The sequence below is a fragment of the Acipenser ruthenus genome, chromosome 5 (genome assembly GCF_902713425.1).
Source record: "Acipenser ruthenus chromosome 5, fAciRut3.2 maternal haplotype, whole genome shotgun sequence".
NCBI classification, from domain to species: Eukaryota; Metazoa; Chordata; class Actinopteri; order Acipenseriformes; family Acipenseridae; genus Acipenser; species Acipenser ruthenus.
The window spans coordinates 65,231,435-65,256,047 of record NC_081193.1 but is presented as its reverse complement, the minus strand read 5'-3'; the positions used below and the strand labels follow the sequence as shown (position 1 = coordinate 65,256,047).

General features: G+C 36.5%; 1 protein-coding gene across 3 annotated transcripts in view; it reads left to right on the top strand.

Annotated features, from left to right (window-relative positions):
* Window positions 1-2,506: 2,506 nt before the first annotated feature.
* Window positions 2,507-24,613, top strand: part of disc1 (DISC1 scaffold protein) — a 131,356-nt gene continuing 109,249 nt past the window's right edge. Inside the window, exons 1-2 of one of the 3 annotated variants that reach the window (XR_009328724.1) lie at window positions 2,507-3,282; window positions 22,403-23,430. Coding sequence is in view for 2 of the 3 variants with exons in the window: in XM_059024383.1 (XP_058880366.1) it covers window positions 3,177-3,282; window positions 22,403-23,430 (1,134 nt within the window). In the remaining variant the exon portion in view is untranslated. Of the gene's footprint in view, window positions 3,283-7,154; window positions 7,225-22,402; window positions 23,431-24,613 lie in introns of those variants that run through there. The other 2 variants (XM_059024383.1, XM_059024384.1) reach the window with 2 other exon arrangements.

Genomic DNA, 24,613 nt, shown 5'->3' with positions numbered 1-24,613 from the left:
TTGCAAAAAGAATGTATAATTAATGGTAAATGTACCTCTGTTTGACAATAGGAAAACATATCGCATCACAATTGATTGCACCTGTACCAAAATCTCACAGCGTACCACTTTCTAACATTACATGGGTCAAGTTTTGGTACATGTACCACATTGTGACGATGTACCACTTTATAACACTACACTGGGACAGGCTGAGACAGTTCAGGTTTACAGACTCCCACCACCACTGCATTTAACAGACAGGTGTGTAGGGTTATTCATTTGATCCGTGATAAGCCATTCGTGTATCTCAATTACAACTGAGAAATGTATTAATAATAATGATAAACTTGAAGTGAAGTACTGTATTTCGTGTTTGTGTATTTGCTGCGCATACAGACGCCGTTTGCTGTCTTCCTTAAGAAAAAAGAAAAAAAAGGTATGCATCTGGATATGTGCATACATTCTAAAATCATGCAGTTAGTTTAATTACAGTGTGTAGACTGACAGTACTGTATTGGGGAAGGTAGTAGGCCTACTGTGTTGCCCTGCAGCCCTTTCTGCTTTTTGTACAGGTTTGTATTTTCAAAACGTATGGTACATTGGGAGTTTGCTTTTTTGATAATATTGTGATGTAAATACCGGCTTTGCCTAGGATGGCAAGTTGCCTAGCACCGGTGTAGTGTTAGAAAGTGGTACATGTCACAATGTGGTGTACTAAAATGTCTAATGTCAGAAAGTGATGCACTGTCAGATTTTGGTAATGTGCAATCAACATGTGCATCGATCTGATGGGTGTTTTCTGATTGTCAAACAGAGGTACCTTTACCATTAATTATACATTATTTGTTTGCAAACTTAAACTGGAAACAGACAATCAACTTCTCTAAAAAGAAAAAAACAATTCAGGACGAACAAGAAAAATGGAGAAGTCAACCACAACGTTGCAGAAGTAAAAAAATGCACAAGAACCAATGTATTGCATATGATAAATATTCGCATACTATTTTCTTAATGGTAGAAAAATACAATACACTCAATTTAAAAAGATGTAAAAGACAGAAAACAGCATAACACACCAGATTTTAATGGGCACTTCCCTACTTTCTTAGCGGAAGTTGTTTAGGCATGCGGGAGCAAGCGCAGTGCGTTGAGTACTTTTTACTGTGTACCTGAAAATAACACTACATTGTCCCTGATAGGGATGCAGTACAGTAGACTGCAGCTGTGCAAACATTTTAATATTCTGTATATTTTTCCTTTTTTGTTCCGCATTTCATGCATCAACATTAGCACTATACTCTTAAACAATTACAATAATTCTCACAACTGATACTGTCTTTGGCTTTATGGTGTATATGAATGTGTGTAATGGAAATATTCTATAGGTGTTTTTTGTAGTGTTTTGGTATTTTGGGCTGCAGTGAAGTCAACATGTTGATTAGGCTTCATAAAGTGAAGGATCTTGAAAAAGTCAAGATTTGGTGTCAAATTTCGATGACTCGCCTCAGTCACGTAAATGACATAATCTCTATGTGTGGGGAGTCAGGAAATATGCCCACTAGACTTCCCTGTTGAAAAACGAATGGCACATCGTCGCACTAAATGACACTCTGATACCATTAGAGCCAGGGTCACCTGTATATATTAACATAGCTTACATGGTAACAATCCTGTATAGAGTGAATAGGTATACTGCAAACACTATATCTCTAAACTTTATTATCTAGCTATAGTCAACATAGCATATCCAATGTTGAGTCCTTGGTATACAGCACACACAGGCAGCATGCATATAGACCTCATTTAATACAATTATTATATATTCTAGCCATCTGCTTAAATGAGGGAACAATCACATGTAAAAATTATGTAGATTCCACAAGCTTACATTTGCATTGTGTTTTAACGCAATGTTAAGGTCTGTAGCAACTTATGAACACAACTAATTATTCTGAAATGCATATATTTAAAGCATACATCAGTAGCCTATTCAATACTTTCTTGCTTCACATTATGTTGTAGGCTATACCACTATCGCTGTATATGCACTGTATTGAAAAACAACAAAAAAAGAACTGGTACATAAACTGGCACATGCATTAAAAGACTTGAAATACCGACGTACCACTTTTTGACAAAGCATCTTTTTCTGACAATGTACTACTTTCTGGTCCTACACCGGGAATGCAGATTTATTTATGTATTCGTTTTGTTTGAGTAAGTATGCTAAAATGTAAATTTTAGTTGTTATAGAAAATACAAAAAAAAAAAAAAAAAAACTTGTAACAGCCTAAAATTAAACACTGCAAACAGGAAACCAGAAATGGTCTAAATCACAAATTGTAAAACAGTACAAACTTTGTAAAAGCAGCCAAAAGTTTACTTCAACATCATAACTAAACACAAGAAGAAACGTAAATTCAGGTTTTGTGCTATTGTTTCTCAAGTACTGTACTGGTGTTAGTAGTGTTTTTTTTTGTTTGTTTTGTTTTGTTTCCAAGATTGCCACGACAACATACAGTAGCCTACTGCGAATTTAGCAGAATGCAGATGAGGGACATTGCTTCCCGACATGCGTGTTATATTCTTTCACTGGCGCAGTTCTGGAAGTACCGAGGCAAAGGCATGAATGCATAGTCAGCCTCCGTCCAAAGGAGCAGTAAAGGAAACTCCTACATTACAACACGACACAACGGGACAAAGTGCTAGTGCTGCTGAATGCTGATAACGATGACTGTACGATTACCAAAAAACAGCAATTTGGACGTGATTGTTTTCAAGAACAAATAGCATTACTGGTGTTTTATGTTAGGATTTTTAAAAAGTATTTTGTTTTCCGAAGAGAAAGCTGCGGAATTCTTCATGGCAAGCATATTAATACAGTCTGAAACAAATTACCGAGTTACGACCAGGGAACAGAGGCGTTAATTAAAACAAACAACTGCATTATATTGTAAGCTGTATACACAGTTGCTTGGCTGCATTGCTGAAGTTCTATCAATCAGACAAATCGGATGTAGCCATTTACAGTAACTTTATGCCTTCATAAAAAAAAAAAAAAAAAAAAAGGGACACGCATCCTGTGACTTGTACCGTTATATTAAGGGAAATACCTGCGTCAGTCTTTCAGGAAATTTAAAGAGATGGCATCCTTCTTCTGCATGTTGTTTTTGGTGACTTAACGGTTTCCCAAGATGTTTACTGGCATGATGAGGTTGGAGGGCCTGGGCTCTCCCTCCAGTCCCAACAATGACAGAACAGGCAGCCTTCAGCTACACTCTGCTCGCTGCAGCCGGGAAGGTAATTCTATTCTCTCAAGAAAATGATTTAAAAGCATGTTTACCGAGATGTACGTACATTCTGAACACTGTCGTATGTGAACTGGGAGAAACCACAATTTGTTGTTCTTTATTTAAAATCCATGGTAACATTTTGCATTTACTATCACGTACAGTATTTGTTTAATAACAACACATGGATGAAGTAATGTTAAAGCCAAAAAGGCTTTAAAGAATGTATATCATAAAACTGACAATGCTCTGGGTTAATTACATTGTAAACAAAAAGCGTTGCTGTAGTATACGGTTTCAAAAACGAACTGTTAGTATAGCAGGATGTTCAGCCAAATTTTGCTGCCAACTTTTAAATCGTGACGTATTGCTGAGTTCAGTGACTGAAAAGATGTGCCCTGTCCTGAAATAGTATCGCTATTATTATTATTATTATTATTATTAATAATAATAATAATAATAATAATAATAATAATAATAATAATAATAATAATTATTGTTATTATTATTATTATTATTATTATTATTATCATAACATGCCACTCTGAAATGAAATGCCCTGTTACACTTTACTGTTGCACATAAAATAATATTTAACTGCACAAATAGGATATGAAAGCAATATTGATGCCTTATTGGTGCATTATTCATCACAGCTGGCCTCACTTAGGTTCAGCAAAAGTAACGAGATACATACATTGACTTACTGCTGAAAATGAAAAACAAAATAGTATATTAAATCTACTATACTACAGGCATTCTAATCAGAATCTTTAGGCTTTCTCTGGGTTTTATAATGAATCATTCTATAGTGATCTGCAGTTTAAATACTGGTTTCCAAATAGAACCACTAGGGTCCAATAATTAGATGCTTCTTATTTGGAATCCATAATTGTATAACCCCTAAATATGATTCCAAACTCTGATACTATTACTGTAATAACTAAAGAATATTCTTTTAAGGTTTCATTTTGACAATTGGTTCTCTAGATAAATGAAAACATATTAGTGTGACTAAGGCAGGTAGTCAGACAGACAGGGACCTCCATACACCCCCATAAGGTACACACAATAACTTGTGCTAAAGAATGCCTTAGTAAGTTTCACCACAATTGAACAAGCGGCTATCTAGTTATATGAAAAAACTCTAAAATGCCAAAAAGTCAGACAGGCAGGTAAACAGCCTCTATACACAATTCCTTGAAGTTAAATCAGTCATTTGTACAAACTGTGTAATAACTTTATTATCCTGATGGGGTTAATAGTGTACACAGGGAAATCAAACCCTTGGTGCCTAGATTCTAAGTTACAGTGAGGTTTGTATTGTATATCTAGCTGTTTTTTCTTGTAATTCTGTGAACCGTCTGTATTAGCATAGCAACAAAGTACACCACACAACTGTGTTTGAGCTGTACATTTGCAAAGCAACACTAACATGTTGAAGACAAACAGTCTTGTTTCAAACATGTTTTATCTGCAGGTCTTCTGTTGTGTTTTCACCCTCACCCCAGTCGTGCAGTAAACATTAGTATTCCCATTTGATAAGTAAACAGAACTTTAAAGGGAATGTATAGTACATTCCAGGTACTCCTCACATTAACAAATCTCCATGTAACAATTGACTATTGTTTAATTTTACTAACACTCCAATTACATACGGCATTGTGTGGCAGACAGAAAGCTGAATGAATGACCTTTTCTGCTCCAGTGCTTCCTTGACACAGTTGCTCATATCAAAGACTCATGGCAATAAAGGAGCATCAACAGTCTGTTTACTATATATATATATAAATGAGTGGCAACCTATTTTGCTCATATCACTTAAAACTGTTTTATGTCATTGCAGTAAATCAACAAATGGAAGTATTGCTTTCAGTAGAGTTTTTTTTAGATAAAACCCAAAGTATAGGATATCATTTATTCATCTTAATATGAACTACTGTGCATACAGTACGTTAGAGCAGTATTTCGTGATAGAATTCTTAGTTTATGCTGTCTTTCATAAAACACTGTAGTCTTTTAACTCATGCATAATTAAGTGAAGTTTTCACTTGGCCGTCCTTAAAAAATGTTACTTTGCTTTAACCATGACTCAACAAAGTACAATTTAGACAGTTCTGGTATGAAGATAGTTTAGGCTTTTGTTTTTGTATTGAAAACTGTAATGGCAGGAACAGTCAACACTGTTTCTCTGATGTAATGAAACCAGGAGAAAAAAAAAAAATATCAAGTCATATAAGATATTTGGGTTGGGTGAGGTATAGATAATCCTTATTTTAATTTGAATTTAATTTAAATGTATTACTTTAAAAATTGGGAAATCTTTAGTAAATGTATAGTTTGCATAGTGGCAGGTTCATATCATAGTTGCACTTCTTTATTCTCAAAGTCACGTCAGTGCTTCTTTGTTTCTTGTAGTTCTATACAGGAAAGGAAAGTTCATTCCCAGGCATTCTGGCCATTTGAAAACTCTATATTTAACCCATTTTAATGACATCATTAACTGCTCAGGAAGCAGACTTTAAAGACAATGTCAACTCCTCCAAACCACTACACTATAAATGCTTGTATTTTAACCCTCAGTGTTGGGGAGTAGCTTGTACAAGTAATACAATTGTGCTCTGTGAATATCTAATGGTTTATACTAGTCTGCTTGATAAAAGCTGTTTGGTATTCATAGTATGCTTGAGTGGTATTTCGAGAATAAAATATATTAAGAAATCCAAATTCACCATTTCCGTTTTTAATATCTATAGACGCAACACAGTTTATTGTTAGGGATTAACTCTATTATAAAAGTACAAAGCTGAAACAAATTATTCTTTAACCCTGTGAGATACAAGGGACATATGTGTCCCACAAATACAATGATGCTAACTTTCATATTTTTGCAATGAGGTGCACGAAATAGGGTTTAAGATGTGCTGACTGGTTGGATCTGGCCATCCAAAATGTCAGGTTTCTCAGGATACTTGAGTCACTCTCAAATGTATTTTTAATAAGAAACTGTTTGAACCACTGCTCAATTCCTTGTGTACCTCAAGGAGTTCAAATTAACTTCCCTCACAGTCTACCAAGAGAAACACAAGGATGAAAAATAAAAGTTCTAGTTTAAATATAAATATATATATATATATATATATATATATATATATATATATATATATATATATATATATATATATATATACCATATTACTTCAATTTGGTGCTGCAGCGTTTATTTTAAATTGATCATAATGATTGCAGCCCTTAAACGAGGGCGGTGATTATACGAGGGCGGCCTTTATTAATAATACTATGCTTTACAAACGCTGCAATATTTTATTAAATGATTTAAGGCATTTTAGAAACGGCACCATGAGAGGCTCTGATCTGCAGCACTATACTCTTGTGTGTTTTGGGGGCTTGAATACAGTACATTTACTGACAGTTAACAAGAGCCTATTAGGTGGGAGTTGGGAGGTCAGAGTACTGTACCAGCGAATCAGGAGTGTGTATTGGTTGCTATGGGGCAGGACAAGAAGAGGAGAGAGAACGGTATTTGAGTGTGGTGCAGTTGTTTTTCTTAAGGAAAAATATTACCTCTGAATATCGGTTTGATTTCTGTTAAAACTAAAATATATCCTTCTCGGTTTTTTGTTTTTTTTTCTCACTGTAATTTACCTGCTTGTTTGTAATTTCTCTTTAAGAGAAACCAAAATAAAATCTTCTCATAGATAGTAAGTACGTTTTTTTTATATATAATTGTACAGGACTGAGTAAAATTCCAATTGAATAAAAAACAAAACAACTAAACCCCCTACAAGAAGATATCTTCAGCCAGCTTTCGGATAGGGCTTAGAGTGACCTGCAAAGCTCTAAGCTCTAAACAGACAGCCCCTGTTTTATCTCCTGCTGTGTTGGCACTGAACTCTGCTGGAAAAAAAGGGACGTGAAGGACTGCTGTGCTGTAAGTAGTTCATCTTGGGTTGTCTGTCGGGACTGTACTATAAAATAACATTTGCTTACTAAGGTGGGTGTACATTAGTTTGTATTACATGCTGGACTGAGGTTGCAGTCTCTTCGGGGGTGTCATGTACACAGGCAGAGTTACGCGTTTCTTTCTTTATTTTTTGAGCAGGGGTAGAAAAAAAATACCTTTCCGTTTCTTTATTGAGAGCGGCGTTTATTCGAAGGCAGTGTCTATTTAAAAGCTGATATCTGAGTGAGGCGTTCATTTGAGGGCAGCGTTAATTCAAATTCAAACCTTTATTTAACCAGGTAATGCCGACCTGGCCAAGAAGCAACATAAATACAACAAACAACAATACATAGACAGTACAGAGACATTACAGCAATACGAAAAATAAATAAACTAATAAAATCAGTGTCTGCTCTGACAAACACATAAAACAGGGAAAAGAGCTTCAAGTCTAGAAAAGAAAGCACCCTCTGAGATAAAACCAGGGAGTTTAAGCCTTGATTGTAACTCATTCCAATCGTGAGCAGCTGCATATTGGAATGAGTTATGCCCAACAGCAGTAAAAACACGAGGGACAATTAAATTCGAAGTAGTACGGTATATAACATAGCAGTGTAATATGTGAAAGCACTGTAAAGCAAAATGTACGAGGAGGTATGGTAAGCAGAGTAAGTATAACAATAATAATAATAATAAAAAAAACACAGTATTAATATTGGGAAAGCATTTAAAAGAGTAAAATATTTGTACCCCCCAGGGGACTGAACATTTGTTCCCCCGACATGCATGTTTGTAAATTATGCATGTATAATGCTAGTAAATGCGAGCAATGTTTGCAGGCTATCATGTATTCTTGTCGGTGAGACTGGATCTGTCACAGTGGACTGGGTGGTACAAGTTTAGGGTTAGGGTTAGGGAAAGTGGTCTTGAAATTAAGGTTTTAGTTGAAAATATATGGGTATAGACTTATGCAAAGAAAGATTACTATGTTACAAAAAAATATTTAGAGATATTCGGAAGGGGGAACCATTATTCCCAAAATAAATATTGGTTCCTAGGGGGAATGAATATTCCTTCCCGCGGGAACAAATATTTGGGGGTAACATATATTCTCTGACACCAGAAATCAGCGATCCAGACTGCAAACACATCCCATTAGTTTGGTTACATTTCACTATTAACAGAGATATACTAATGTTGACTGTGACTGAGCATTTTACTGTATGCTTATTTGTAATATGTACAGTGCAGTTAAACTGCAGTCTTTCAGCACTCTGCAGTTATTTCTTGGGGTGTGCTGAATCACAGGACTAGATCATGACTTGTTTATAAAGGAGGTTTCATTTTTACAGCACACTGGATTTCCCTATGAGTTGACATTAAACCTATAATTATAACTCAATTCTGGTTTTAGTCTGTGAAAAAAAACTAGAAGTAAATTACAGTGGGTGAAATTTAAAGTCTAGTTTATAGAATAAAGATTAAACTTGAAAGAACTCCCTGAGGGAAATGCGTATGTCAGCAAAACTGTGAGTTGGAACAGTCTTGTGAACAGAATGTAGAACACTAGAAGACAGGTGGCTATTAGCATATGACTTTCACTTCCTTAAATCATTTGGTTCACTGTGAGGAATGTGTGTGGTGGTGCTGGTGGTGGAGTTCAGACTCACACAGATAGACAAAAAAACAGGCCTGTTTGCTACTTAAATAAACGGCTGTCTTGAAAGAACTGTAGAGATGTTCTTTTGAGCAGCAGGAGGCTATCCCTATGCAGGATCCCTGGTGTTTCCTTGCTGGTTTCATCTTACAGAAAGTCAATGAACGTTTTATGTGATGTGGCTTCTAACATTTGCTGATTAAAACTATTTGACTATTCTGACAGAACTGTAGCTGAACACTGTATTCCTCAGCAAATAAATATAGAGTTCTTACATTTTTAAGAAAAGATTGTTTTAAGTTAATGCAGGATGTATATACGAGGCGATCTGAATATAGTTATGTGGCCTGTCTGTAAACTTGTACTGAAACTTGTTTTATATACTTAGAGAACTGCTAAATGTGATGGGACTTGCTGATCACATTTTTCATGATAATGGCTGCTCTAATTTTGTATTTACAGTTGTGGCAGGAGTATGTTACTAACTCCAGTTATAATACTGTATAACGGGAAATTCTGGCTGGTATTAAATTCGTCGGATTTGCTACCTTGGTAGATTGACTGTTTTTGAATTTAAGTTTTTTACTTCATGTTCACAAAGAAAAATGCCACAGTTTTGTATTTCTACTTTTAATTTAAAAAACATTCAAATACATGTTTACTTAATGAAACCTGTCTTCTACAACAGTATTTCATTTACTCAGTAACTCGTTATAGCATCTACAATGTCACTGCAGCAACTTGGATAAGAACAAAGAAGGCCTTCTAAAAATGAGTTACAGCATTATCCTTATATAGTGATTAATTTTAAGATACCAGTAATTGGAAAGGATTAGTAGCTGCATTACATTTTAACGATAGGCATTTCCTGGCTCTCAGTTTTAAAACGTAGCTCTGGATCACTAACATAACACAGTGGAATGATCACAATATCATTTAATAATTGTAGGACAGTATTGCCACGTTTAACAGTAAAGTCGAAACAAAAATACTTTAAATTTAAAACTAGTTAATAGACTAGCAAGCACTGGCGAAATCAACTCATTTTTATACGGTGCAGAACTAATTTATTTTAACATATTGTTTAGGGACGTTACGATACCTGCACGGTGGGTATCTTAATAGTAGTACCTACAACGAATCGACAATAACAACCCAAAGCTAATTTGCTTTTGTTACAGACTTTCTAACAAGTCTGGAATAAACTATTTTGGCTGTTACAGTACTTAACCCCTTGTAAAAAAAAATAACACAAAACTGCTTAACATAATAAAGAACAGTCCTACAGGTACCACAGTAGCAGGCGCAGTTTACATTGTCTCAGAGTTCCTGCTCACATCATAAATTCCAGATTTTCTAAATCCATTGATGTAAATGTCCGGTCTGCTTTTCATTTTTTCAAGCAAATTGGCTTCATCACACTGCCATTCTCATATTCACTTTGACACCCGACACATTCTTTGCCTTGCCCAGCGCTTCTTTAACCTGTGCTGCATACCAGTCTGTCAGAGGCAAGGATTAGTCACTGTATGCCACACTCTGATTGGTGGAAGAGTTATTGGCGATCCAATCAAAACCACCAATAAAGCCAAAATAAATTCCCTGCCAAAATTTCCAGTTATACGGTAACAAACTTCACAAATGATCCCATTCAGAGCTGAAGCAGCACATTAACATTTATTAAAATTCAGGACTGCTAGGATTAAAACCTTGAGTCTGTCTCTGTTTCTTTGTACACTCGATTATTTATCACTTACCCTAATTGTATTACTTGGTTTAGAATAAACTCTAGTACAGGGGGTTCAAATCAGGTCGCCCGATTGCCAAATGCAACCTTCAATTTTAATATTGCCCAGTAGATTGTACCGTAAAGTCACCAACCTCGATTTTGCAATAAGGGCTTTCAGCTTAACTGTCAGAATCTGCACCGCCCTGTTGATCTGGCAGAGCCAATCCTTTCGTGGAACCAGCCCCCTTTTCTTGTTTCCATAGTAACGTGCACCAGCCAGTCAAGTTAGGGTAGAACAGTGGAATTTATCATTCCGAATTCATTCTGCGTTGTCTGCAGTTCAGAAGAGACGGCTATTGCCAACTTAAAGAAAATTAAGAAACTAAAAAACTTTAAAAGTATGTAGATTCCCAAAGGAGTGTTGAGGTGTCTGTGCTGCCTTACGGAATAGACAGGAGGGTTTAAAATAACTACACAGCTTTTTAAAAATTCTCTGTGTTACAGGAGTGCTGCAGCGCTACAGGCCATTGAGTTTCCCTGACTCGCTTGGTTGATCAGCTTAGACAACATGGAAAATACATTTAAAAAAAAAAATCTCTAAATATCTCTTACTTAGCCTAAATAAAATGTCAAAGAAAATGAAACAACAGTCAAATCTATTTGCATTTGGATTTGGAAAATCCACATCTGGCCAACATCATGAAAATGAGAATGTAACAAAAGATGAGGAGGAGTTAACAGAGTGTTAGTATTTTAGCCAGCTTGTCTATGACAGTAACTAAAAAATAAAGAAATGTGTTCACTTCCCTGGAATTTGTATATAGTTATCTTTCCTGGTATTTGATTAATAAGGTTCTATTTCATGGTATTTAATGTATATAGTTGCCTGGAATTTTATGGAGTTGGTTCTCTGGCACATCGATTGTATATACAGTGCTGCCTCGCTATAAGGCTCTCGATTATAACGCGCCTTATATATAACGCTCCTACAGCATGTCCCCAGTTCCCTATACCAGTGATTCATGCAGTATTTCTACAGTAAATACAGTACTGTTGTTGTTCAAACTGTAAACAACTTCTCAGTCTAACTTCTGTTTCTGTCTCTCCCTTTTGATACAGTATCTGAACTGAAGAAAAGCTGCGCTGGCACTTTATAACACAGACATCTTATTCAGCATTTGTTTTATAACTAAATTAATATTAGGCCTATTACATGATTATCTTTCCTAATGTATTTATTTTTTGGCTGCGAGAGGAGCTGCAGCTTTCTCCAGGAGACAAGACACTTCAGCTTCGCTTCAGCCCCGCTCCGGCAGGCGAACCCATTCCCTCTTCCCCTCTCCCAACCCGCTCTCCTTCTCACACTTGGTTTGCTTGTCTGTCGCTTTGAACTGAACTCCCAACCGCCATTTAGCCAGGCTATTTATAGTTTAAAAACGGCTAATTAAAATGATCCACGAGCAGGAATGTTACCTTTTTTTCCTTAAAAAATATAGCGTTGATTATGCATGGTTAATTCATGGAAAGTTACATTTTTGCTTCACTATATGTGCATCATAGAGAGGGAGTTATTTTATTTTGTATTTTAGTCAGATGTGTTGTTATGTGTCCCGTGGCGCCCCCCACCCCCTCGGTTATAACGCTCATATTGTGTGTCCCTCGAGACCCGCGTTATAGCGAGGGAGCACTGTAGCCCCTCTCCCACAATTTAAAGATAATAAAAAAAAACACCCACTACATGAAAACAAGGCCTGTCTCCTCATATTGTCCCCGTATGAAAATGTTGGCCACCATAAAAATTCACTTGGCCACCAGGTTTTGAAAGCTAGTGGCCAAATGGCCACCAGCATACAAAGTGATTTGTCCCATCCTGCTGTAGTAGTAACTTGTTATCACCTGTTGGAGATGACATGTGCTTGTATGTATGTGTGGCAAGCTGGCCTGAGTGGTGACGTCAGACCCAGAAGAAACACATACAGCACTGCGAGTGAAATGTGAATGTGCTTGCTTGCGCATTTTAATAAAATAAAAAGGTTGAACAAACGAAAAACACTCTGACAAAAACAAACAGCACGTTGGCCAAACAAACTGACAGACAAACAAACGGGATGAACACTAAACAAACAAGTATCGTGCTGGTGTTTCCAGCACGAATAACAACTGTTATTTTAATTCTAGTTGTTACTCTCCTGACTCTCTCCCGTTCCTTTGCCTTTGAACATACCAACCCTGAGGTAGTGAAACGTGCCCCTATATGCAGTTGTGCCGGGATTCAATTTCTAATTAATTATTCACTTGAATCCCAGCATGTGAACTAATTTGTGCAACTAATACACATTTTATCTGCATATGAAGTGATTGTGCAATCCCTGTGTCTAAATACATATTACACTTGTGCTACATAGCCCAATTTATATTCCGTGCACCACTATATCCACATATAACAGACAACATGAAACACACTACATACAACATAAAACACAAAATACGCACTGGGGCTAGAGCTGGGGTGCCCAAAGTTGACAGAGCAGAAGGCTGCATGACAAGGCCACTGTGGGATCGTGAGCCGCAATGTGACCAAATTTCAAGTACCTTTTTCAAGTACATGTATTTGTGTTGCTAGCCTTTCAGTATTTCAACTTAATACATTACAAACCTAATAAATTACAAACTTAATAAATGTAGTATTTACTCCCTCTGTTGATAACTTTAAAAGGGTTAAAGACAAGATGTTACAATTAATTTTCATGTCCTTGCAAATTAAGTGATAATCAATGAAATGTTGAAAAATGTAATTATCCATTCCATAAAACTACTCACTGTGGCAGGTGTATTCAATTACATTCACTGGAGGGCCAGAGAAGGCAATGTCCAAATATTGGGGGGCCACAGGGCGCTCATGATGTGCGTATTGGGGGGGGGGGGGTGGTAACCACTTACAATGATACGATTTCTGATTGCCATTTAATAATACAAATACAAAGCAAATATATTTATCACTGTAATGCTATTAAACTTAATTTTATTAAAACTATTAAATTAAAATGGACGTCTAATTTGCTTTTTGTCTAAAATATTCACATTCGCTCACACTGTTTTTGTTTTCGAAAAATTACTGTGCAGCAAGCATGCAAGTTAAGTAATGAAGCCACGTCAAACAGTGGCGGTGCCAGACTTCCCATGATGAGGTAGAAGGGGCGGGGCCACACAAATACAATCAAATAACTTTCCATGTCAGAAGTGGACCAGGGTGAACAGCAAGCATTTAAACAGCAACCTTCAGGAAAGATAGAAGCTACAGGAGAGAAGTCATTATCTGAAGAAGTGAAATAATAATAATAATAGTAAACTGTAAAAATATATTCACTGGGATATACTGTAAAAATATAAAAATAAACTGTAAAAATATATTCAATGGGAATGCATGTGCATACCGAGTGTGTGACTAAACTAAAGTTTATTGATTGAAGGTAGCTTACATACAGAGTGTTGTAAACAAGGTAGGAGAAGGGTTATTACCAGATAAAGTGCAGTGAACATTTGGCCCTGGACTCTTGACCGGAGGATTGTGGGTTCAATCCCCGGTGGGGACACTGCTGCTGTACCCTTGAGCAAGGTACTTTACCTAGATTGCTCCAGTAAAAACCCAAGTGTATAAATGGGTAATTGTATGTAAAAATAATGTGATATCTTGTAACAATTGTAAGTCGCCCTGGATAAGGGCGTCTGCTAAGAAATTAATAATTTAATAAATATCTCTTGTTAGAGGACACAAATACCTGTAGATAGCAGCAACCTTTCAACTGTGCGTATCTGCAACTAGCATTTTAATGAAGGACAGCTACTTTCACAAAAAACTGCCTACTTCTTCCTGAAAGAAACTATGATAAAACATAAAAAAATGAAAAAGCATGGCCCCAGGATTGAATTTATCACTGCTGTGCACTACATTCTGTGCAGCTGGATGTCTTTGAGATCGGTGCAGTTTATGTCATTTACAATCTCTCTGACGATCTCACACAAGCAATCCACAGTGGAAATGGCGGTGTGATTTGCCACTAGAAACGCTAGTTTCTATTCTGCCCTTCTCTTTTTGTGTCTAACCTCCAACACAGGTGCTACTTGGAAGCAGTTTGTTAATTTTATAATAAGAAAGTAAAGACTTGGACGATTTAAAAGCCTATTTAGTTTCACATTAAAAACCCTGTAAATTAAAGTGATTTTTCTATTATTATTGCAATGTGCATTTTATATGACGGTCTGGTCTCACTAACATCTTGTGACAAGTGCTTTTAATCTGCGATCATAATATATCTGCTTACATGTATTGAAACTAGTGCCAGGACAAATATCTGAATATTCAAACAAATGTTTTTTTTACATGTATTTGGATACACAAATCTGATGCTCATATTCGCTACAAATGACAAATATACCTTACACTTATTTACAGAATTTGTGCGACGTTTTTCAAAACAGGCAGACAGGAATTGCAGTAACAACACACCGGCCATGCATTTTGCAGACATTAAAGGTTTGCTGACACAAGGGGGTTTAACAGAAAAATACATGCATCAGTATCTTTCATAAAGCGGGAAACCATTGCTAATAGAGCTTCATGATAGATGACAGGTTTGTACCGCTCCCATGTAGATACGCGTGAGGCACACAATGCAAATCGTATTGTACAGTATACATACCTATCCATAACGTCTTCCTTGTTTTATCAGTACGAATGATAGAAAAATACAATCTTGAGGTGCATTAATTGATCTGTTTTCTTTTTATAATAGTTTATCACTACCTTGCATACTTCTCCTGTTTAACTAGTGAAATGTGTGCTTTAATACAATGTTACATATAAATGGCTAACTAATGCCACTGTTTAATAAAACTAACCCAGCGTATTTTTCTTAAACCTTGTTGGTTGATATCCCTTTTTCTGTTATTACTTCTTAGTTAATTTCTTCAAAACTGTACAGCATTTAAAAATGCAGTGAAAAGGCAGGGTGCGAGCATGCATATTTATGAACAAACCAGTCATTATAACACGTTGCATGAATCTTTTAAATGTAGCGGTACCATGCTGGAATTAGCTTTCATTTTCAAAACAGCTCGATTGTTGTTGTCCAGAGCCCTAACCACTACTCCACACTGCTGCCCTAATTATGATTCATTTATTATTAATAGTATTATCATTAAATTATACCAAATCACGTTTTTTATTTACAATGAAGGTAGCCTATACTGTGTCACCTAAATGCTTATAAAGTCAGCAAAAACATGTTTTCCCTTCGTTGTAAATAAAAACATGATTTGGTATAGTTTAATTCTAACCCTATTAATAATAAACAAATCATGCAGCATGGTCCCAATAGCAGTTAAGTATTCTGTAAACATTTAGTCTAATAGTTAAAAAGTGCAATATGGGGCTTGCTTTCAAAAGATAAGGCCACAGACATGAATGGAATACCTAATGTGATCGAGATCATTGACATGGATTTTGCCTGTATTTGTAATGTTATCAGACTCCCCCCACACTGTATGTACAGTGTACACTCACCTTCACACCTCTGTATGCACATATTATAACATCTTATAATCGGTGGCTACTTCTATTCATGTTGAGTTTATTTATCACAGAGGCGAGCAAACAGTACTAGAGAAAATGCATGATTAAAGGAATTCACTGAACAATTAACTATGAGCAAATTGTGTATTGGGTTGAGGATTTTTCTTCAACATCGCTTTACCTTTATTTATTCTATTTGCTTCCAGATGCCCACTAGCAAAGAGAGAACAGCAAAGTACCGAGCAAAGATCAATAACAGTCCTGCTAAGATATAGGCCATGCTGACACTAAGACGAATGAGTATTCTCATATTTTTTATTTCTGTATCATAGGCCTAATATTTAATCTCTACCCCCCACCAGTGTAAGTAATTATTATGTGGTCCCTTATGATTGTAACTGCTCTCATTGTTATCATTCGATTTAGTGTACCATTAATCTTTGTACTGCAGAAACTCTTCCTTTTTACCATGTGATTTATAATAACAAGATTTCGGGAGGGTGTTAGTAAGATGGAAATGATTGATGACCATCCCCTCAGTACCAACATTACTGTCTTATTTCCTCAGCTACCAGGCAAAGAAGGTTAGCGGAGAAGTACAGGTATTCTCCATTAAGGACCTTGCTGAAGCTAGACAGAAAAATGTGAGGGATAGTTGGAGGAAATCATAAAGAAAGATGTTGTCAGTCATATCTCAGAGCCAGAACCTTCACCTTCATCACGCTTTGTGAAGCTGTCACATGATGATTGAGAAAAAAAACCCTTTCTCACATAAAACATGTATTTTACTTATATTTGTCCTGGCTGTTGGCGTCCATATTTACTTTTATGTTCAACATGTGTTGCTTTTGAAAAACGAAAAACGTTTCCCCATTGTCTATCTTGTATTTCCTTATTTGTCACATGACACACCATTATCTTATCATTCAAACTTAAGTGTAGCGTCCCATGGTGTGACATCACAGTCCTATGGTGTGACGTTTAAAATTGTTATGAAAAATATCAATATATTTAGTTAGGAAGAGTTTTTGATCAAGAATGATTACCGTTAGACCAAGTTTTTTTGCCAAGGTAACAACAGTTAGATTTGATAATTACATTTTTTTAGTTTACCAACAATCATTATATATCAATTTTTTAAAGAAAATGTTGTCTTCGTAACATAGTACATTTTTAGCCCACGAATGAACTAAATCCTGCAAAAAAAAAATGTGAAAATGAATTAGGTCTGGTGTGGACAAATGTATGTTCAGAAAGGTAAGACCCTATAAAATCTAACACAAGGTTAGTTATGGTGTTTTTTTTAAATTTGATTTTCTTCAGTTTTGAAAACCTTGTTTTTCACCCAAAAACATTAACCCAAGGCGTTAGCATTTTTTCCTGTTGCCAGTGATAATAACACTCAATTCAATAAATTAAAAGTATCAAATAATTTACTATATTACTATTGCTGATAAAAGCCAATTTAATACAAAAAAAAACAAAAAAAACATTTCTTGGCATTTATTAACAATGCCAATGCCAATAACAGTAACAGCCAATTCAATACATTGTCATATTAAATCACTTGCAGTTATTCATGTTGTCAGTGACTATAACAAGCTGTTCAATAACGTGTGAAGAATATCATTACCATCTGTGCGCTATAATAAAATAATCTGATAATAATTCTGTTGGTCCGTTTTCCTTCGAAACAACAAGTCCTATTGGTGGATAGTTGACAGGGCAGGGGGAGGGTCTCTGTGTGTGCGTGTGTGTGTGTGTGATCTTACTCCGATTCTGATTCGATGTGCTATTATGTCAATCATGGCAGAGATCCTCTACATTTTGACAAAACACTGTTTCTCTATGTAAGAAAAAAAAACCTGCAGTGTTTTGCTAAAACTGCCTCAAAACAGACAGCCCGTCATGCATCATTTTCTCCCACAAAACAGAATGAAAAGCCACCCAATTGGGCGGAAAAAAACGGCCAGTTGGCAGCACTGGCCTGAGTTCACAATCTCCCAAACTGGCATGCACGTAGAAACCGTTGCGTCAGTCTGTCGTTTGTGTTCATGCGCAGTACGTGCAAAAATATATTCCTATGTGAGTTGCTACGTAATCGTGCTCTCCTGCCTGCTGCTTAATATCAACAAACCACTTTCCTTTATGCACCTCTGCTGTAAAGGCTGCTGTAAATCAAGTGCTTAGCAGCTGCTCAGGTCATTGAGGGCACATATAAGGTTACATTGGAGAGATGCTACGGGCCACATTAAAGAGGTTGTTGGGCTGCACTTTGGGCACCCTTGTGCTAGAGGGACCAGACAGAAGGTTAGTGTAATTGGGGATTGCTATGGAACATGAGCCTTAAATCATCTCTATATTTCAGACCCTGGGGGCAGGGCATTTTCTGCTGTTGTTCCTCAAGTCTTGCCCAGACGTAAAAGTAATGTAAGCCTCAACCCCTTGTAAATGAGCTTACAATAAAGCAATCTGATATTGCCTGGGCAGTTAGAAATGACCACATATGGCAGCAGAAACCATCTGATTTTAGAGGGCTGTACTAAACCGAGATTAGACAACAACCAAATGCATTTGGTAAGAAATATTACTCAAATCAGTTGTAGTACAATTTTTTTAATTAATTGTTTATCAGTGTTTTGTTTTGGCATAAAACATTGTTGATAAATATAAGTATACACTGGGAGAGCGAACATCACCAGAGACCGCTCCGATCTCTTTTGTGAACTTGCATCTGGAGGGAGAGATTGGCTCCAGCATCAGCTTAAATCACATAGGTTAGCTGTGTGAAGTCAAAGATCAAGTCATGCTTCTGGCAGACAGAATAGTGATCTTCACTGACCAGCATTCGTTCAGTCCCAGCATATGGTCAGGGTTGTGTATGAGAGGAGGACACTGGAGAGCGGTGCGACAGTGAAGGAATTGTGAAGCATGATTACTATGGTGGAGGCAGTGTCATGGTGTCATTGATAAAATGACCCAGCTGGAATGTCAGTCTGAACAAAAAATACTAAGACAAATTACAGTTATTAGCAATACACATGTTTTGTATTTGTTAGCAACATCAATAAAATATATTAAATCCATCTAATAGAGTGAGGCTTTGAAACCGTTTTCCTAAAGGACAAATTAACAATTATATATGAACCGTATGAATTGAATAGCTACAGTAAAGGTCAGATTGGAGAATGCAAACCATTCAGAGCTGTGCAACTGAACATCATGCAACATATTGTTTACAGGGAACAAGCAAACTATAACCCCACCCCTTCGGGCCTGTTTTGTTCTGTTGAAAACACCAGTTCAAGTCCTGAACAGCCAATGAAAGAGTGCCATGGTAAACTTCCTATTAATTTCCGTTTATTTTCTATTGTTTACAGTCATTTATACTTTATCATACTTTGCGCTGCTTTACAAATAATTAACTGTACATGGTTACACTAGTATGAGACATTCTATATTTGGAATTACAGTGGCTTGTACAATAGTGCCATTTGTCTTTTTTTATGTATACTGAGCATCAAAAGAAACATATTGACATAATGAAGATGCTGCAAAATGATCTGTCGATCTTGGGCAGGTGTTGTGACTCTTGGTCTCCCAGTTTATTGCCTGTCATTGACAGAGTGTGTCTGGTTATACCGTCTCGCCAGGTTTGAAATTGACAGACATGGCATATTTTTTTCTGTGATTTTCTTTATTGCTTTTATTCAAGCTTGCAATTCAACAGCTGAAATCACTCCATATCCAGTGTCCAATCAACTGTCTCACTAATTAGGTGATTAAGTGCATATGCTTCAGTCATAGTCACTCAAGCGTGTCATGGTCAAGGATGAATGATCGAGTGATTAAAATGAAACCAAAAACATTTTGTCAATGTCCATCATTTCTATACCTTATTTTTTTTCGAAAATAAATGTGTTATAATAGTGATAAGTTTATTTTGATTCTCTGTATATTTAGAAATTGTCTTGCTGTGGGAGGCAATTAGTTGTATCTCTTGTGTGCCATGATGAATTACGTGCTTTAACTGATGAGGGGATTCATCTGGAAACAAAGAGCCTGTTCATGGAGCAAAAACTATTCTCTGTAAAATGGAAGGCATTTGGCAAAAAGTGCATGCTTTAGCCAGAACAGATGCATGATATAATAGTGGCAGAGGTTAGGAGCAGGACCTAGGGCTGCTTCCCTGTTCTGTGCTGCCAATAATATCTACCAATCTCTATTTAAACCCTGTCATGTCCTTATTCTCTGTCTTGTGTTTTTCATTTCCTCCATCCTCCCTTCATCCTCCACTATGCTGCTCCAGCTCTGCAACCTCATTATACTATACTACATTTTACACTATTCTGAATTGATATCCAGGGTTCTCCCCCGGAATTCTGTACAGCGTCAGAACATTATAGCCTGGAGAACTTTTAACGGAAAAAATAAACATGTCTTAACTTAAATATATAATACAACAAAGAATTTGAATAATGTGTTGTCTTTCGTTGACTGTATCTGGTTGCTGTTTTTTATGTTCTACATTTTCTTTTTCATTACTGTTTTATTATGGTAAATTACTGTGGTTATTTAGGCACGCTACGATTTGACTGGGGAAAGATGGCGTAGGGTTATTGGAGTTGACAAAAATAACGGTAACCTTTTCACTTCCTTTTTAGCTTAATTATTAGCTTATTGCTTCATTTAAATGGTTTTCTTTATGTTAAGTTTTCAGGACATTTTTGTTTTTCGCTGTTCTGCGTTTTTTGAATGCAACTGTTCATTTTAACCATTTTTTTGCACAACAGTACTGACACACTGTTGCCTTTATACATGAACCCCCAATATCTCTCAGAAGCACCTGGGTACATTTTTTTTTACGATATCACAACAAAAGGAATACGTTTTTTTTTGGGGGGGGTGCATATGTATAGCTATTATGTACTATATACCTTACAGTACAATAATACGACAAAAATTGGACTGAATGATAATAGCCAAAAATAATCTTAATTTGTTTTTAATATAGTAGCCGGTGCAGATATAGTATTAGGCGGTGGATTGCGCCAATCGACGGCTTATTTTGAAAACCCTGCATTCATTGTCACTATTTTTGCTTTGAAAATAATCGGTTATTGTTTTAGCAGTCATTTTAACGTTTTAGCCTCTCAAAGTGCTTAACACAGAAAACACGCTCCTTCAACTCTGATTGGTTAAATGTTGTGTCAAGACATAACACAGCTGTCATGTGGTTCCAAGATTTTTTACCCAAAAACATGCAAGTGATCTAGTCTGCTAGAAGCACAATCAATCCTTATTGTTAAAGGCACAGGAGCATCTGCAAGACGGGCGGATCAGGTTTTTTAATGTATTTGTTTTCTAATTTATTTATGCTATACTATATCATATTTAATTAAGTTTTTGTAGCAACTAACAGCACACAGACTTTCATAAAATGTGGAATAATGTTTCAATAACTCCTTAACAGTCCAAACAATATACAATGTAGCTTCACCTTTGAGCTGGATTAGTCCTGCAGTACCTATAAACCGAAAGGAGCTATGATTCAGAACCAGGGAGCACCTTGACTTGACCAAACAAACACACAGACACACATTTTCACCTCCCATTTGATCAAATCGATAAAACATGTGTTGTAGATTTGGGTTTTTGTAACTGGTTCATCAACTACACTCCCTCTGAACCGTGACGAATCAGCTGGAATTCAGCTGGCCAATAAAAGTGGTGATTATTTAAGTGCCAGGATTGAAATTGGTTCTGAATTATACCTCACAATTCTCTGTATTTTTGCAAAAGTATCTGCTAGATGGTGGTGCTGGTTTATTTTATGTTCAAGTCAGGTCCTTTTTTAGATTGGTATTGGCATTAATATCTGCAGTTAATACACCAACTGTTTTCATCCACAATATTATTATTCATCTTTCTACTAAATTCACTTCATATAAATAAATAAGCTCCTGTTTTGAGATCTCAGGCGGGACCACTGAAAGCTGAAATTGAGGTCTAGTTTTACTCTATACCTGAGGTTTAATGTTTAAAGCTTTAGTGAAGGTAACCAGCACAAGACTGTTAGTGGTTGGCTAGTTTAAACATGACAATTTCCAAAAATAGTTTTTCTGGAGACTGGCAGAATTTTACAACTGTACATTTCTATTTACAGTGAATGGCTTTGCTAATATTTTCATGTTCATTTTCTTTTCAGATGAGCCTGAAGTACTGCCTACGGGAACCAGTTTCCGGAAAAAAATACTTCATAGGAGACCGGGTTATATGAGAGGAGAGCAACAGAAATGCTTAGAGTCTACAGTGGAAGAAAATAGCAAAAGACCCTGCCAGCGACCTGGGATGAGTAGAAAGACTTATACAGACATTCAGGAATATGGTCTTGAGACTTGTCGAATGCTTAACTTAAAGCAGTCCGTAGATACTGACCACCACATTGTACAATATAGCAATCCAAAAGCAGCTGCCGATTCTGTACTAAATAGCTCTAGCACTATAACCTTGCATTTGTCCTCAGTTGTGAATGTACCGGCATGTAAACAGTCCTTGACCAACAGCAGCTGTAGAAACTGCGGCACTACAGATGCTTCTCAGAAGGGACCTTGGCCATGTGAATGTCAGACAAATCAACAGAATAATAAACTTCTTGAAAGGAAACGTACGAGCATGAAAGTGGAACCTGCATTGCAGGAAATGCCTTGTACACCTTCTAAGGAAAATGGTAATGACTCTTTGGACTCCGTGGATGACACCTTCAACTCAAGCTTCAGTTTTATACAGAAATCTTTGAATTCGAGCCATGGGGTGGGAAATGCAGGAAATGATTCAAAACACTTGCCTGCGGTCGGCCTGGAAGAACCTACAATATTACAGGATGAAACAGATTGCGGTTTTTCCAAAATGGATAAAACAGATAATTTCTTCAGCAAAGACCTGTGGACAGACATTGAGAGAATGTCTTGGCAGCACAATCAGATTGACGAAAGTCAACCAATCACAGATGCAGATATGAAACAAAGGCTGGAGGACTCGGACACGTTCTCCGTTGACACTGAAGCCATGTTCTCCTTCTCTGTGGATACCTCAGATGCAGCGTCCGCCGGATCCTCTGTCACCTCGGGCTACGAGAGCAGCAGCAGTAATACTGATCAAACCTGGGACGCAGTACTGAAGAAATACGATGGCTTCCTGCAAGACTGTCTGCAAAGTAACCGATCTTACATAAAGGCAAGTACTGAATCCTAAAGACTTTCTACCCAAGTGTGACTGCACTTGAGCCAGCTAGTGATAGGTTTCTTCAGCAAGTATATTAGAAGCTTGGCAACACAAGATGGTAAATTAAATGTGAGCATGCAATGTGACTAATTTGGCCACCATACAATATTCCTATTAGATATGTAGTAAACAGACAAGAATGTCTAAATGCAGAACATGCCCTTCAGTGTATAAAGCTGTGGAACTGTGTGGGTAGAGATGGCACCCCCAGAAGTTATGTGGCAGTGGTGAAACATCTGTTATATTTTTTATATTTTGGAAAGTTATTCTTAAATTATTGTATTTTATAACACATAATAACATGTTGGAAAGAGTGCAGTTGTACTGAGATAACTCACCTCAGTTGAAGACACAGCTAGTTACAGACACATGTTGAGGCACTACTGTAATGTATTATATGATCAATGTAAAGTAGTTTATTTATGCCCTGGTAGATGGTTGGAGCAGACCACATTGGTCTTTGAACCTCGGGACCGGGATATGTCCTTCAGTTACTTTCCCTTTATTTTAATAAGGCAAGCTGACATATCTTCAGAGCACCATCATTTCTAGAATGTAACACAAACTCTACACAGTGTGCGTGTGACTGAGCAGTTACATTTCACACCCCTTGTCTAACACATACCCCTTGTATAATGTTATCTTTTCATAAAATGCTCTCCTCTGATATGTTAAAAGCAGAGGGATAAAGCAAAGAATAATATTTACTTGGATCAATCATAGTTTAAACTGTGTTTATACATACTATATTATTAATCCCAACATAAAATATTTGGTTTTCTCACACTTAACAAAGGCTTGACTGTAAGCTTTTGCTGACAACTACAAGAAAAACAGCTTAGTATTCATGTATGTTGTGACTTATGATACTCATGTAAACTATACTGAAATATATAGTGCCTCGCCTATAAATTCTGACCACAGCACGCTGCAATACTTCTAAAATTTGTATTACACTAAAATTACAGTAGTTCATTGCAATGAAATTTCCATTTCAGACAGTATCAACGTTGCTGCATTTATATTTTATGAAAGATAAATGAGAAAAAATACACAACTTTAAGTGCTCATTCACCTCTCAGCACTAGAATATAAAGGCTTGTTTATAAATGTAATTAATGTTTTTTTTTTTATT